This window comes from Piliocolobus tephrosceles, chromosome 2 (genome assembly GCF_002776525.5).
Source record: "Piliocolobus tephrosceles isolate RC106 chromosome 2, ASM277652v3, whole genome shotgun sequence".
Lineage (NCBI taxonomy): Eukaryota > Metazoa > Chordata > Mammalia > Primates > Cercopithecidae > Piliocolobus > Piliocolobus tephrosceles.
Genome location: NC_045435.1, coordinates 154179440 through 154197371, shown reverse-complemented (window position 1 = coordinate 154197371; position 17932 = coordinate 154179440). Strand labels below are relative to the sequence as shown.

The following is a 17932-nucleotide window of genomic DNA, read 5'->3' as shown; positions in this document are numbered from 1 at the left end:
ACTTCAATGCATTAGAAGAAATTTAACAATGAGTCTATAGTTATATTAAGGAATCTGGTAGAAGAGGGAATCATGTATAAAATAATTATGTTATTTGGATAGATAATTAATTAAAAAAAAAATTCTAGGCCAGGTGCTGTGGCTCACGCCTGTAATCCCAGCACTTTGGGAGGCCGAGGTGGGCAGATCACCTGAGGTCGGGAGTTCAAGACCAGCCTGACCAACATGGAGAAACCCCGTCTCTACTAAAATACAAAATTAGCTGGGTGTGGTGGGGCATGCCTATAATCCTAGCTACTTGGGAGGCTGAGGCAGGAAAATCACTTGAACCCAGGAGGCAGAGGTTGCAGTGAGCCGAGATAGTACCATTGTACTACAGCCTGGGCAACAAGAGCAAAACTCCATCTCAAAAAAAAAAGAAAAAAATCTAAGACTTCCACTAACTAAAGACTTCCTAGGTAGAAAAATCAATATGACAGAATTCCATTTAACTTTATTTGTATATCACCTAGAGCAGTGGTTCTGAAACTTTGTGCCTCAGAATCACCTAGAAGACCCACCTCTAGAGTGTCTGTCAGTAGTTCTGGGTGAGGACTAGAAATTTCTGTTTTTAAGAAGTTTCCAGATGATGCAGAAACCACACTTTGGGAACCCCTGCCCTCGAGTACACAGTACAATGCTAGGCACAGAGCAGCTACTCGTACATTCTGAACCAAATTGAATTATCTGAACCATAGTGATGGCAAGATATGATTTGACTCATATAGATTCTTAGGCCAGGATTAGCCAAGTTTGTGATTAGTAAAGTGGTTTTAAAAAGGTTTTCCTATGTTATAGACATAGTTTATAATCTTAAGATCTGCCTTGTCATGCCTTTCCAGGATATTCTAATTGAGTTGGTGATAAGCTAGTTTAAGTATGGTCCTGGGATTTTTCTTCTAGAAACTTCTCTTCTGACTTGCAATCTGATGTGACTCAAGGTCACAGATTACCAGACCATCCAATTATTTAGCAGCAGAATTGTCTTGCTATATCCTTCACCCCGCTAAAAGTCTTTACCTTTGCTGACCCTAAGAGAAGAGAATTTATACCACAAGACTGACAGTCCTATAGAACTGAGAATTCTTTATCAATGGGCAGAGACAGCCCTATCCTTAATTTCAACCCCTTTTGATATAGAAGGGATCATTCTCAGCATCCACATGCTGGGAAATATTATTGGCATTATTCATGAAACAACAGCCAGGACAGTGACCACAGGAGGTCTGCTCATAATGACCTGCTTAGGGGGTACCCTTAAAAGATTTAGTACATCAAGTTTTTATTAAGGCACCTCTTCCAGGCTATTGCTCTTTTCATATGCATCACAATGGTTTCTCAAATAGTTTTAATGTGGAAATGCAAAAATGTCAAGCATTTCTCCCCCACTCACCACTCCTCTCTTTCTTTTCCCAGGTTGTGATGAATAACTTAAGCCCAGCCTGGAAATCATTCAAAGTATCCGTAAATTCTCTATGCAGCGGAGACCCAGACCGCCGGCTGAAGGTCAGAAATCTGTGTCCAAGAAATGTGATATTTTAAAAAAATGTATTTAATCCTACTCTTTTCAAAATAGTATTGGCAAATCCCAAATTTTCTTTACAATGTACCCAACCCTCTCATCTTTTAGCATCTTAATGGAAGAAACAAGGGCTATTTCTTCTGCTAGGGCCATTGAAGCTCATGTGAAAGCCCAAAATAAATTCCAGTGGTGTTATATCAAGAGGCAAAACCCATGTCTTCTGAAAGACAAAACCATGACAATAAATTCAGGGTATAAATGAGAGTTATTAAAATGAAAATGGTGTCATATCAATTATCTACTGTTACATAACAGAATAATGCAAAATTTAGCAGCTTAGAACAAGAAGCATTTATTTAGCTTATGATTCTGGGTACTGGCAAGTTGGGCTGAACTAATCTAGGTGGCTCTTCTGTTGGTCTTGCCTGGACTTTCTCAGGCATTTGTGATCAGCTACCCAAGAGGAGGGTGGTTCTGCTTCTGGGGGTTGGCTGGCTGTCGTCTGGAATGAGAGGAGGAGTGGGGCCATATGGCTCTCATCATCCCCAGGCCAGCTTGGACTAACACACACAGTGAACTTAGGGTTCTAAGAATGCAAGAACAGAACCCCATAAGACTTCTTTAGGGCCTAGGCTCAGAACTCACACAGGTCACTTTCTGCACAGTCTAGGTCAAAGCAAGTCACATGGTCAATACAGACTTAAAGGGTGAGGAGATAGACTACATCTCTTGGTGGGAGAAGCTCCAAAGTATCGTGGCCACTTTTTCAATCTATCACAAAGGCTTTTTGAGCACCTTGGGAATGTAAAAGTTGGAAGAAAATATGCATTCAGAATCACCAAAGGAAGACACTAGGCTGAATGCCAGAAGCAGACTTCAGGAGATGTTTTTTATAGTCCATGCTCTGGCCTTTCTTCTACCGTGAAAGTCTAGAAGTTCCTTGTTGTCAATGGCCCAGAGTTGATTCAACCAATTAAGGATAACTAAGCAAATTTACTGGAGACTTGTGCCTATAAACTAAAAGGCCAGTTGATTAATGTTCAGTGAAAAACACAACCATCAACCAGACCCGGCAGTCATATCAGCTTCTCAAGGGCATTTTCTTGTGGGCAAACCACGGAGAAGACAATCATCAGAATGTTGCTGTGATTGCCTGAAATCAGAACTGGGTAACTGAGACAGTTAATGGCTTCATTCGCTGAAAACCAGGAGTGCCCACCTCCACTGTCCATCAGGCAGAGTAAACATTCATGTTGACTTTTCAGGGGAACTGATCCCCTGGAAAGTGTTAGCTGGGCACTGAGGATGTTTGCCTTAGTAGCTTTACATTTTCCTCACTACTTTTGCCCTACAAACCTGACAGACCCAATTTTTTGATTCATCGATGTGCTCAGTCAGGTTAGAATCCCATCTGATTGGTTAATTCCAAGTTCTTTAAGGTGGCTTTATATTCTTTGCTTAAACCCATTCTGTATGAGCTTTGCAGTTGAACTCTTAGCAGACATGTTCACTTCCATGTTCTTGAGGAGCAACTCAGAGTTGCACCTGATATCTCTGTAAGAACCGAGATATTCAAGCCTCAACCCCACTGGAAACCTTCAATTCAAAATCAGGATTCCTGGCTATTTGGTCCTTCATGTGGAAGCTCCTATGCAGAATGGTCAAGAGCTGTGACTTCAGGCATAGGATGGCAGCTATCACTTACACTTTGAGTAGCACCCTCCTATTCCCAGAGAGGTAAATGACCCTCTTTGGCCAGAAATAAAATAATACCTCTTTTAGCCATATATCAGCTTTTTATGAGGAGTCATTAAATGGATAAAAGGAGAGGGTCATCTGTAATTGAATTTTAAAAATGCAGAAAAGGAACACTTTGTCACTTTGTGAGTAGAGAAATAAGTGGGAGCTAAGGAAATAGATGACTGATTGATAGATGATAGATAGATGATAGAGGAAAGAGAGGAAGAAAGAATGTGAGAAGGAAGAATAGAGGAAAAGAAGGAAAAAAAGAAGAAAGGAAGGAGAAAGGAAGGGAGTGGGGAGAGAAGGATCAGGGTTTTTCCACATGTGCACTATTGATGTTTGGATTTTGCTGTGGGGAGCTGTCCTGTGCCTGTAGGATCCTTAACAGCAACCCTAGCTAGTAGATGCCAGTCGTATTCCACCCTCTGTCACATACACACTCACACACCTTGCTTCCTGTGTCAGTCTGACAATCAAAAGTGTATTCAGACATTGCCAAATGTTCTCTAGAGGGTAAAATCACTTCCAGATAAGAACCACTGGTATAGTACCTCAAACGTATTATACATTAGAGTCACCTGGGAGCCTTATTAAAATCCTCAAGAACCTATGAAAATGTTTTAATTTCTTTCAAAATCAGAAGAAGAGAATCAACATGTAAGATTAACTAAAATATTCTTTTTTTTTTTCTTTCTTGCATCAGAAAGCAACTAACTTTTTAAGGTCCATGAAAATCTGTTGTGTTAAGAGGGGCCCATGAAGGCAAAAGTGCCTAGGGTCAATGAAAGTCACACTGTGTTCCTATCTCAAACATCATATCATCTCATCAGAAAGCACTTCAGTATATATTGCTAACAGATAATAAATCTTTCCATTAATACAACTACAAAACATTACTCTTAAGAATACTAACTATACTTCCGTAATGCCACCAAATATTCTGCCATTGCTTATTTTTGCCAGAGTCTCTCATTTATTAAACAATTATTTATATTTTTTGTTTTTAAGTGAAGATTTAAACAAGGTCTAAGCACTGCATTTGACTGAGATGTCTCTGAAGCCTCCTTTAATCAGTTCGTTCTCACTCCCCTTTTTTTCCCCCTTGTAATTTACTTAGTGAAGAAACCAGGCTGGTTTGTCCCATAGCATTTCTCACATTCTGTGTTTGCTATAAATGCATATTTGGAACTTGGTCAGATTTCAGGGTCTGTTTTCTGGTAAGAAGGCCCCAGTATTATTAAGAATTTATGGATTTTTGATGTATTTCAGTGTTTCCATCTATTTCAGTTATTATAATTCCTTTGAAATCTTAAGTTGTCCCATATTTGGCCAATAAAAACTTCTTCAAGTTGGCTCTTGAATTCTTCTGATATAAACTTAGTAATGCTTAATAACATCCTTGCTTTCTGGAATGAATTTTTGAACTAAATTAATTTTGAAATTTTATAATTCCTTTTCTTCATTATATATATGTTTCTATGGATGCAGAGCCATATTTTAATGTTTCTTGAAATCATCCCTCTCCATAGTTAGACCTATAGCACATAGAACAGTCAGGTTCATTTGTTTCACTTTGTTTTCAATTTTTAGATATTTTTTTCAAATTTAATTTTGCCTTATAATTGTATTAAATGTTTACATGGTTCCAAAGTCAAAACTGCAGAACAGGGCATATTCAGAAAAGATTAACTTCCATTCCTGTCTCTTCTACCTTTTACCTTCATTTTGTAGCATATTTTTGTGTACTACGTTTTATAGCATATTTTAATACCTGGTAGAGTTAACCATATCCAATTCTGTATTTCTTGCCTTCTTAAGGGTTTTTCTGGATATTTTACCAGTTTTTTTCCATTGAGCTTTATAAACAACTTATCTAATACCAGAAGAAAACCCAAAACTTGATAATATTTTATTGAGATTGCATTTAACTTGTGAATTAGGCAGAATTTTCTCTTTATAATATCGAGTTTCCCTATCCTAGAATATGGCATGTGTTTTCATTTATTCAAGTCTCCTTTCGTGTTTTGCAGGAGTGCTTAATGTTTTTTCTCTTATTTTCTATGTACCTCTTAGAACCTCTGACTATCGTTTGCATATATGAAGGTCATCGAATTTTTTCTTAAACTAGTTTATTTGTTTAAGAGAACTTAAATTTGTTCTCTTATTGTTTATAGTAATTTTCCCACTAATTTTGCTTTTTTCGTCTCCTCTCCTCTCCTCTCCTCTCCTTTCCTTGCCTTTCCTTTTGAGATGGAGTCTTGCTCTGTCACCCAGGCTGGGGTGCAGTGGCATGATCTAGGCTTGCTACAACCTCTGCCTCCCAGCTTCAGGTGATTTCCCTGCCATGGCCTCCTGAGTAGGTATGATTACAGGCGTGTGCCACCACGCCCAGCTAATTTTTATATTTTTAGTAGAGATGGGGTTTCACCATGTTGGCCAGGTTGGTCTCAAACACCTGACCGTAAGTGATCTGCCCACCTCGGCCTCCCAAAGTGCTGGGATTACAGGCGTGAACCACCGTGCCCAGCCTGTTTTTTTCCCAAATATATAATCATACTACTTGAAAATGGAGATAGTTTTTATCCTTACCCCTTTTTTTCTGCTAATACCCTCAACGTGATAGATGGCAGTGGAGGTAGAGGGCCTCCTTGTCTTATTCATGAACATAGTAGAAAATTCTATAGTGTTTCCCCATCAATTCTGGCAGAGATTAATTTTTTTGTAGAGACAGAGTCTTGCTATGTTGCCCAGGCTGGTCTCAAACTCCTGGGCTCAAGCAGCCCTCTCCCTCAGCCTCCTAAAGTGCTGGGATTACATGTGGGAGCCAATGCATCTGGCTGGGATTCAGTTTTTCATGTAACTCTGAAGGTATCACACACTCAGTGCTTTCTCAGTCATGTCTACTGAGCCCTAAATACCTATGATATTCAATACAATTAAATACCTTAAATATTCAGATAATGTTTTTACCGGTTATCATAACCCAAGAGATAACACCACAACATGCTAAAATGTCTTCTGAACTGTTTAAAAGGCATTACACTACTACTTTCTATGGCATCCTAGACATGCCATATTCTAGGATAGGAAGACTCAATATACATTATTTCTACAGCATACTAGAGTTTATAAAGCCCTTATCAAAATCATAATTTCATTTACTTCTAACCACATTGTAAGGTAGGTTCCATTTTCTTCATTTTACAGATAAGGAAACTGAGACTCAAAAACCCATGCTGTTAAATGTCAAATTCAATGTTGTTTTGATCAGATTGCACTGCCTCTGTTTTATTGTGTTATAGTTATTAGAAAATAAATCATCCTGATGAGCATATTTCTTGACCTTTTCAACCAGAATGATTTGTTTACCATTATTCTAATATTTAACAGAAGTAAGATTTGTCTTTACGTAACATTTCATAAAGTCTGAGACACTAAAGGGAAGTCTTTCAATAAAACTATAACACAATGTTACTTAACAATGTATGATTTATAAGAAAATATGTACCTCTTAGATTCTAGGAACTATGGCATTAACCACTTTCTTTGATTTGATCAACATATTGTTAATACCCAGAACATATTCTTTAGGAGGCAATGCTGATGTTCAGAATAGATTCTTCCAGAGGGTGTTCTTAGAGAAGAAAAGGGTGAGAGGGCACTGTCAGCAAGTATTTATTCATAACCCAATTATGCCTAGCACTGTGGAAAACTGTCATGCCAGAACAGTCTTGACAAACACCATATAAGCACCCTGAGGCCATTTAATCACACGCATTCTAGGGCTATTTTCTATCTCTTTCTCTAATTTCCAAACCACACAAGTAATATGGATACTTTCCCCTATACAAAATTCATCAGGCATTCTCAGAGTATGGTTGATAAGAGCTATTTGCCTTGAAGGGGAAACTAAGGTGATAGCATCAGTTGTTCTGGATCACTTTGCCCCCATGCCTTATGTAGGAGATAGGCTAAGGCCATGGTACAGTAAAGGAAATGGTAGATGAGGAGGAGAAGCAGGTAGCCAAAGTCAAAGTAGAAGTGAGTAAGACCCAGGAACCCACTAAGGGGTGAAAGGAAGCCCAAATACAAGTCTAAAGCAACCCCTCAATGACATTTCACCCACGATTCACCTCACTTGTTCTTTGTGCCCCCTGTCTTAGGCTGCCATGCCTGGCTGATTTAAAAGAGCCATGTTCTTGAGTTGCCTTCTGACACCCCCAAAGTTGGATTCCTGGCCAATCAGGAAAATGCTCTGTTAAATCAGACTCCCACACTCAGTGGTCCTGGAGACTTCATTTTCACAATTTACATAAAAAATGCTGGTTCAGGCCATTTGCCAAACACACAATGAGAAATACTGTCTTTTTTTTTTTTTTTTTTTTTTTACTGTAAGTTTTTAGGAGACATGTGCAAAACGTGTAGGTTTGTTACATAGGTATACATGGGCCATGGTAGTTTGCTGCATTTATCAACCTGTCATCTAGGTTTTAAGCCCTGTATGCATTAGGTATTTGTCCTGATGCTATCCCTCCCCTTGCCTCCCACCCCCTGACAGGTCCCAGTGTATGATGTTCCCCTCCTTGTGTCCATGTCTTCTCATTGTTCCATTCCCACTTATGAGTGAGAATATGTGGTGTTTGGTTTTCTGTTCCTGTGTTAGTTTGCTGAGAATGATGGCTTCCAACTTCATCCATGTCCCTGTAAAGGACATGAACTCATTCTTCTTTATGACTGCATAGTATTCCATGGTATATACATGCCCCATTTTCTTTACCCAGTCTATCACTGATGAGCATTTGGGTTGGGTCTGTGTCTTTGCTATTGTAAATAGTGCTGTGATAAACATACATGTGCATGTGTCTTTACAGTAGAATGATTTATAACCCTTTGGGTATATACCCATAATGGGATTGCTGAGTCAAATGGTGTTTCTGGTTCTAGATCCTTGAGGAAATACCACACTATCTTCCACAATGGTTGAACTAATTTACACTCCCACCAACAGAGTAAAAGTGTTCCTATTTCTCCAAGCCTCACCAGCATCTGTTGTTTCCTGACTTTTTAATAATCAACATTCTAACTGGTGTGAGATGGTACCTCATTGTGGTTTTGATTTGCATTTCTCTAATGACCAGTGATGATGAGCTTTTTTTCATGTGTTTCGTGGCTGCTTAAATGCCTTCTTTGGAGAAGTGTCTGTTCATATCCTTCACCCACTTTTTGATGGGATTGTTTTTTTCTTGTAAATTTGTTTAAGTTCCTTATAGGTTCCAGATATTAGATCTTTGTCAGATGAATAGATTGCAAAAAGAGAAATACTGTCTTTCTACTGATCCTCCAAACCTAGCTGACCTACTACAGGTACCACCCTAATGTAGTTCAGCACTGTTTCTGATGCCTTACTGTGAGGCTGAGTGTATATGTATATGTGTATATGTATGGGTACATTCTGTTCTTCCTCCTATAAGAAATCCTTAACAGCTGTCTTTTGATTACATCCAATTATTCATATCTTTCTCATTTCATGTGTGACCAGGCCAACTTCAATTGAAATTGTATTTTCTCCACAAATTCACTGCCTTTGCTTCGGCTTCTCTGAGTCAGACTGACACACTACTGCCAAATGGATTTGAGTTCATTCACAGACTTTGCCTTGGAACTTCTCCCTTTATTCCCAGCCTCATGTGACTCTTAACCCCTGGGTCCCTACTTGCCTCTTATTTTGCCTCTGATCTTTTATAATTAATTGCATGTTTGTTTTCTTTCTGTTTCATGCTGATTTTTTTCTAGCAAACCTTCTAGTTCTTACTGTTTGGAAAGGAAAGGACAAGTTCCAACCCCCAGATCTGAATCCTTGGCATTGGCCCCAATTCAGCCCCATTAATTCCCCCAAATGGCTTTAATCACTATATACAAATCACATAAATATTTCATGATTATTGGTGCAAAACACAGGCAGTTGGAATTGAGGAGTACACTGCTATGTTCAGTATTGTTGGAAACACCTGCAACAAAGAACCTGGCATTTTTAGGCAATTGAAAGCAATTTCACCTTCTTCTCTATGTGCCTTATATTTGTAATGGGAAAAACATCCTTGGATGGCTCATAGTCCTCTTGAGTTTTCTTGAGATCTGGTCAGATTCAAGTGCTTTCTTTATGGCCTTCTGGACTCAAGAGCTGCTGGTTTTGTGCCTGTCAATAGTTCATTCTTCTAAATGTCCTGGAATTCACCTGATTGCAGACTCATGGAGGTGTCTCTATATTGGATCAACCATAGCACAGGAATTCTTGAGTCCACTTAACTAAATGGCACCCCTGAGTACAGCAGGCTGCCTCTACTGAAATCGGAAATCAATACTGCAGCATAAAAAAGCAGTAGCCAGCTCAAATAGTGTTAAATCATGCAGGAATCAAGGAGATTTCTGAATTGAGAGAAAAATTACATATTCTTTCAACTTTAATAATTCTTTCTTTTCATTAATATTATCATCTTATATTACAGATGAGGAAATTAAGAATCTGTGTTTTAGCAAATTGCTTATAATTACAGAGCTTAATTTGTACAGCCTTAGTTTAAACCTGGGTCTCTCCTGCTCTATAATCTCTGCTCTTCACTATTTAAAAAACAGTTAATATTTACTAAGCACTTACCAGGTACCAGATACTATGATGGGCATCTTAATTAAATTTTCTCATTGAACTCTGTAATTATTCTAGGTTAAGCAAAGCTGCAGTAACAAAGAGAACCCATGTAGTAGAAGTTAATTTCTTGCTCACATAACAATCAAAGGTAAAACTTTCATATCAATGTTTACCTCTCCTTCATGAAGTAATTCAGTAACTCAGGTTGCTTCTATCTTGTGGCTCATCCATATCTTAGGGACTTATTTTTGTTTGCATCCAACAGGCAAAAGGGGAAAAAATGTGAAGAAATCTCTCTCTAAAAGTTTTAGCTGAAAACAACATCTAGCATTGTTCCCTATATTCCAATGAGTAGAACTCAGTCACATCACCACGGTAAATGGCAAGAGAAACCAGGAAATGTGGCCTAGTAGGATGCCTAGAAATAGAAGGAAACAGATTTTTGGTGAATTGGCTGGCTCTTCCACAGGGAGACACTCTTATTATCCTCATTTTGCAAATGGGAAAACTGAGACTAATAAAGATTAAATAACTAGCCTAAATTCACAGAGCTAGTCAGTGGCATTGAAAGGATCAGTCTTTATGACTCTGGAACCTAAACTCCATACAAGAACCTAAAGTCCAATGAAAACTTCTGTAATGATGGAAATATTCTGTATCTGCACTGTTCAAAAGAGTAACCACTACCCACATGTGGCCAAAGCAATTCTTTCCCAACCTCTCCTTTCTCTTCAAGCCTCCTTCTTATTTTCAGTCCTCCCATTTTGATATCCCGTTCCCTTTTCTTCAAAAAACATTATCCTTCCCATCCACCAAGGAGAAAATTCTGCCCCTTCATGTGTCAAGCCTCTGCCACTAATGGGACCTCTCCTCTGTCCAGTCTTTAGTGACTCCAAATTGGAAGAAATGGGCTCTTCTACAAAGGGGGGTCAACACTAGATGCTTCAGTGTCAAAATAACTTTTTCATTAGTGAAAATTAGATCTGATTTCCTCATTATCTAAAAAGAGAGCCTACCTTTTCAAAGCAAGTGCTTGTTTGTTTGTTTGTTTGTTTCAAGAAACCATATAAACTGATCTTACATAAAAAAGAACCTTGGGAGTTAGTGTTTCAGTGGGGAAAACAGAAAAGTTCTAGACAAAGATGTTGGTAATCATTGCAATACAATATGAATATCCTTAATACCACAGAGTTGTCAATTAAAAATAAATGGCAAATTTTATGTTATGTATCTTTTACCACAATAAAAATTAAATTTAGAAAAAGACTTCTTCCTGTTAACATGACTTTGAACCTGCTACTTGTGAAACAACTGCCTGACATTATTGTTCTACAGCGTGTTTAACTCCTGCCTAAAGCTGGCATACCTTACCTATAATGGCTCTTGTTCTCTCAGCAATCTGGGATGAGGGTATGGCAGCTCCTAAGCGACTCTTTCTGACTCCTAAATTCCTCCCTTTTGGAAACCCTTGCAGGCAATGGGTAAGGTCCTTCCTTGCTCAATCATTATGAGGGAAGAGGCCAAAAGAGGTGGTAAAACCTGGCCAAACCATTTTATTGAAAAAATTGTCCATGGTCATGCTCTGTCTTTGATTTTTTTAAAAATGTGTTTGAAAAAGTCATCTTTGGAAAATACTTTGCAAGTCTGAACTAAAAGTATCAAATGAATGCCATTCAGTGCCCTGATGAGGTCTCTAGTTGAAAGTAAGGAAGTAGCCCTCTTATTATCTGGGTGGACATTTCCCTACTAGAGAGAATGTCCATCTAAATAAATTGCAATTGCTGCAACTAGAAATAGTTTCCTCACATTATTAATCCATCTGCATCCCCTTCTACAGTGAAAATGGATAGCTAACCAGCTACTGGGAAGATACTTGGGAAAAACTGGGACCTGGATAAAGTTGCTTAATGATGAAGGGAAGGATTCTTCTGAGTAGAAATTCTGAGAATCCCTCGATGCAATTTTGTGTCATAATTCAAACTGATAGGACTCACTGCTCTGTTTAAATAATGCTGTGTTCTGGTAACACTGATTATGCTGGTTGCTCTTAGTTGATTGTTTGTTTATTTAGTTTAAAATATTTTTAATGTGAGTTACTCTATAGTTTATTGCACTACTTTGTTCACACAGAAACTGAAAAAGTTGCCTCAAGATCTCAATTTTATTTTTGCACATTTGGAAATGTTGTTTTTAACCTAGCCTTGTCAATAGGAAGGTTTTCACAAACTGGGTTGACATCCCAAGAGGCCTTTTCATTGAGTCAGCTTCTGCAGGGCATTCAGCTTCTCTCCCACATTTTAAACATTAAACCAGAATGTTGTTTAAAACAGAAGAAAACATCACAATCTGCAGCCATCCTGGGCTTTTTTTCTGGAAAGTATTGTCAGTAGAATCATGAAATAAAACATGGAGAGACCTGTCTCTTAGGAAGAAGGTCAGCTTTCATAAAGAAAGAGTCCTTGAAGCAAAGGGAAATGACCCTTTCTTAGATGCTTGGCAGAACAATCCCATAGGCCCTCCTTCCCAGGAGCTGGAGGAGGTATCAGCATCTCCTCAAAGTTATGGTGCTTGTAAGATCCCACCTGTCTGCAGTGTTTATACTTCCCTCAAAGATTAAGGAAAGCCAGGAGGACTTTGTTTGTGTGGTGCACACAAAACAAATATCAAGAAAGAGCAAATTGGCTGACCTCATAAGAAATGAATTATTTTCTCTCTGAGAGTGTGTGAATTGTTCCTTCCTGGGACCCTGAACTCATTAAAAATGAGCATAAATGCTTTTGGACAATTCCAATGAATAGAAGAAAGTTAGAATGATCATCACCCCCACATCCACCCCCTGCAATTTAGAGAGAAACCAGGTAGAGATGAAGAGATGCCTCCTCATGTTGCCTACAGAGGCCACTCATGCTGCATGGCTCCAGTCAGGATCACCGTCTCACTGGGTCTGGTCTCCAGCTTCTTTGCTGGTACAGAAACTCAGCTTTGTCCAATCACTCAGACTTGGTGGGACTTGGAAGAACTGACTCACGCAAAAGGCAAATGCATAAGTCAGGAGGCCAACATAATAATTTACAAAATAAATGAATAGATTAATTAAATATAAATAAATAAATTTGGCAAGAACTATAATTATCAAGCTCCATACAGGGAACCTCTTTCCCAATACCTGAATACTTTTGAAGCAGAATTAGCAACCAAAGTATGTTATTTGGTGAACATAGAAAAATCAAGGCAAGGGCACATGAGGAGTCTGGAGAGAGTCTACTCTGGTTAGTAGTTGTGACTGAAAGACTCAAGAGTCTGGAGCATCTGATTAAGTTAATATGGTGCTTGATCTTAAAAATACAGATAATTTGGCCAGGTGCAGTAACTCACACCTGTAATCCCAGCATTTTGGAAGGCCAAGGGGGGCAGATCACGAGGTCAGAAGATTAAGACAATCCTAATTAACATGGTGAAACCCTGTCTCTACTAAAACTACAAAAAAAAAAAAAAATTAACTGGATATGGTGGCATATGCCTGTAGCCCCAGCTATTCAGGAGGCTGAGGCAGGAGAACATGTTGAACCAGGGAGTCAGAGGTTGCAGTGAGTTGAGATCATACCACTGCACTCCAGCCTGGTGACAGAGTGAGACTCCCTCTCAAAAAAAAAAAAAAAAATACAGAAAATTCTAGGCTTTCATGTACTTATTAAAGCTGATCTCTAACTCCCAATTCCTGAGGTGAGCCATGGTATATCTTGTCAATGTATAATTTTCAAAAAGTTAAAAGTATGACTCTCATTGAACTATCAAATGAATATGTATCAAAATTTTATTCAACTCATTAATTAATGAGGTAACCACTAAGAAGATAAAACTTCTCCAAGAGCATTTTGGGGAATTTAATTTACATAGTCCTTTTATTTAAACAGGACTAAGATTTCTAGATACAAAATTAATTAATGTCTTTAGGGGAAATAAACCATAAACTTCAGGGTAATCTTTACACCAGAAGGAAATCATTGCATCATATACAAGTTTAACATGTATCACTTTACAGAGTCTGAGCCCTCAATTATTAGTAATAAGTAGTAAATAGCAGAAACAAATAATGGTAAATTCTTATAGGAAACTATATCATCCTTGGATGGGCCTATTAAATAATGATTAAGTATGGCATTGAAAGGGCTTATGGTCACTCTTGGACTTGTTTTCAGGTTGTGGATAATGTTTCTTAACAGATTCAAGTAGTTCCTGAGTTCACATTTCTAGAAGATCCTGATATATGCCTGAAATTCCCATCTGTCCCTCTTCATTGCCTCCCCATCTCTGAATAGTTGGCATGTTCTTAACATTCAGGTGTCAACTCAAAACTGAAGCACTCAGAGATGCCTTTCCAGACTTCGTTGTTCATACATACATTCCTCCAGTTACCCTTCATCTCATCACCATAGTAATCTCCCTCACGGCACTTACCACCATCTGTGATTATGTTGTTTATTTGTTTACATGTTTATAGTTTGGGTCCTTTACTGAAATGTAAGTGCCAAGGTCTGTGGGAAAGGAACTGGCCTATGTAATTCACCTCTATATCCTCAGCTCCTAAAATAGTGCTTGGCATATAGTAGATTCTTAATAAATACATGCTTAACGAATGAATAGATGGATGGATGGATGGTTAGATAGATGGATGGATATATACACAAGCCCATAGTTCATTAGCTCGATACCATTGATGACACTGTACCAGATTTTTTGCTATTTGGTCTCATCTTTTAAAGACCCCTAGAAAAACATCCCTCTTATGTGCTCATTCTTATCTCCACATATATCAATGCTAGTGATTAGGTTAATGAGGTTAATGTTTCCATCACATCAGTTATGACCTGGGACACTTCCTTTAATTTAAGACAAGTCTAAATTCATCATGGAAGCTTTCTTTCCTCATTGTCACATCTCAGAGAACATCCCATTGCTACTCATTTATCACCATATTTTCTCCTAACATTTTTTTCCCTTAAATTCAAACATACCTTTCCCTCCACCAGCCATAGGGAGTTAGAAGAAGGAAAAAAAGGAAGGGAAGAGTCTGGAGGATGAAGCAACCAACAGAGAAAAGCACTCCCTCAGGAATGAGGGGCTGGAATGCAAGTCACAAAAGAAAAAAAGAAACAGTATTGTGGCCACATCTGGTTCTCACAGCATAGCTTTTGGAGGGGAAAAAGGCCTAAAATCTTAGAAAAGGAATGGTAAAGAAAGTAGCCTTGTGGATTTTCTAAATATCAGGTCCTTTTTATTTCATTGGCGTATTTTATGGTTTAGTACTTTGCTTCTTTGAACAGTTCCTAGAACAGCAAGGACCAAGTCTAGTACTAACAATGATGAATACTGATTTACCTTTAAGCAATGAGATTTTTAATGGAATACATCAGAAGAGGGATGTGGGGTGAGTGAGACAAAGAGGATTCAATTAAGTCTTAAAATGGGTGAGAAAAGAAAGAGCATCCTTTGGATTCTGATCCTCAGAACTTTTTCTACAAACTACTTGTCTCCACCCCACTGTCCCGCAACTTCAGTTTCATTTCCCATGGCAATTAAACCTTTACTCAAACATTGTGTTGACCACCCAGCATGCCTTATTGCACTGGTATTTAAAACATTTCATGACAGCTCTCCCATGAAAGAGTAAAATCACTAAATGGACTTGTCAGAAAGCATTACCTCTAGCTCATCTCCCCTGCAGACCAGCTGGCCTTCTTCATAAACTCTCTTACAATGCAATCACCCCTGCTACTCCCAATAATCAAACTGACTCTTGAAGGCATATGATGTAACGAACCACAACAGACCTTAAGACAAGATCAGCATATAATCTAGAATAATACTGTCAAACTTTAGCAACATCAGAATCTCCAGGAAGGCTTGTTGAAACTTACATCGTTGGGTCCTAACCCCAGAGTCTCTGATTCAGTAAGTCTGGGGTGGGGCCCAAGACTTGCATTTCTAACAAGTTCCCAGATGATGTTGATGCTGCTGGTTCAGAGTTCACGCATAGAGAATGATTAATATAGAAGAAATAGTCAAGAGACAGTCTCAACAATACAGTTCCCTCAATTCACCCATCTCCACCTTAAAATTTCTCTATATCTGCATCCACTGTTTCTTTTTTACAAAAGCAAATTTATCTGCCCACTTCACTCCAATTCATCGATTACTCAAAGACTCTTTTCCAGAGTGTTTTAAAGCTAGAAGGAAGATTTGGAGTCATCTCTCAATTGTTACTTCTTAAATTAACACTATTGATATTTGGAATTGGATAATTCTATGCAGTGCGGGACTGAACTAGGTATTGTAGGATGGTTAGCAAGTCTCTATCAACTAGTTGCAAGTGGCGCTGCCCCCCTCAGTGGTTATAATAAAAAATGTCTCCAGAAACTGCCAAATCACCCTTGTTGAGAACCACTACTCTAGTCAATTGTATCTCTACTCTCCCTCTTTGTTGGGATTTAAGGGTGAAAATTCATCGCATGCCTTCCTGAGTTTGGGCCAGTTGAGAAACAAAAACAGAACTTGAAAACATGGCCATCAGTATATAATTTCACTGTTGCTAAAACTGGCCCCAGTGCACAAGTAGGAATGCCTCTCCTGGGAGATGTTTGGATTGTGATTAACAATAGGTGAATGAACTCTGGCTTTAAACTAACACAGGAACAGAAAACCAAATACTGTATGTTCTCACTTATAAGTGGAAGCTAAATGATGAGAACACGTGGACACAAAGAGGGGAACAACAGACACTGGGGCCTACCTGAGGGTAGAGGGTAGAGGAGCAGAAAAAAAATTAAAAAAATAAAAAACTATTTGGTACTAGGCTTAGTACCTGGGTGACAAAATAATCTGTACAAAAATTCCCATGACACAAGTTTGCCTATAAAACAACACACCCATACCCCTGAACCTAAAATAAAAGATTGAAAAAAAAAAAAAATTAGGTGAGGAAGCCCATAGCTAATCTTAGGTAGGGAAAAAAATAAATGTACAAATACCAGGTGGGATTGCAGTGGCAAAACTAAGGCAGTGGATCTCAACCTTGGATTCATATTAGAATTCCCTGAGGAGCTTTAAAAACCACTGATTCCTAGACCCCACCTCAGACCAATTAAATAGAATTTCTGAGTATAAAGGCCAAAACATTAGAAATTTTAAAAAACAGCCAAGGTGATTATAATGTGAAGTCAAAGTAAAGAACCACTGTTTAACTTAATAGATTGAGAACATTAAATCCCTTGTTAGATTTTTCTTTAGGGTATTAAGGAGACAGCCCCTGGTCTGATACAAGATCTCTCAATGCTTCTTAAGACCTTTTCCATTACAAAATTCTGCTGACGTGTAAGTTGCATAAACATAATAGAAAAGCCATGAAATATTTATAGGCTTCAGAGTAGGCTTCCTGGGAGAACAGTGTCTAAGCCAGGACCTTGAATGCATGTGCAAAGACCTGGAAGTTTGTGATTAACAGGCTCAATGCTGCAGCATTTAACATGTTGGGGAGGAGAGCCTAGGGCAGGATTAAAGATGGCAAGGCTAGTGAGGTAAACAGAACATTTGGATCATGTTAAGGAGTTTCAATTTCTATCCTGAGAACAATGGGAGGCACTGATGGCCTCTCTGCAGAATGAGTGATGTGGTCATATTTGAATTTCTGGGGTTAGGACTCTGTCTATTTTGTAGAATTTGGATTGCATGAGGGCAAGGCTGGAAGCAAGAGGTCTGGTTAGAAGTCCTATCAGTGGCTGGGCGCAGTGGCTCACGCCTGTAATCCCAGCACTTTGGGAGGCCGAGCAGACACATCACAAGGTCAGGAGATCGAGACCATCCTGGCTAACATGGTGAAACCCCATCTCTACTAAAAAAATACAAAAAAATTAGCCAGGCATGGTGGCAAGTGCCTGTAGTCCCAGCTACTCAGGAGGTTGAGGCAGGAGAATGGCGTGAACCCG

The 17932-nt window shown here is 38.7% G+C and overlaps 1 protein-coding gene across 1 annotated transcript in view; it reads left to right on the top strand.

Moving 5' to 3' along the window:
- Positions 1–17932, top strand: part of CPNE4 (copine 4) — a 511472-nt gene that overhangs the window by 365910 nt on the left and 127630 nt on the right. The window contains exon 9 of the mRNA XM_023207426.2: positions 1456–1545. Within this exon, the coding sequence (XP_023063194.1) occupies positions 1456–1545 (90 nt within the window). The remainder of the gene's footprint in view (positions 1–1455; positions 1546–17932) is intronic.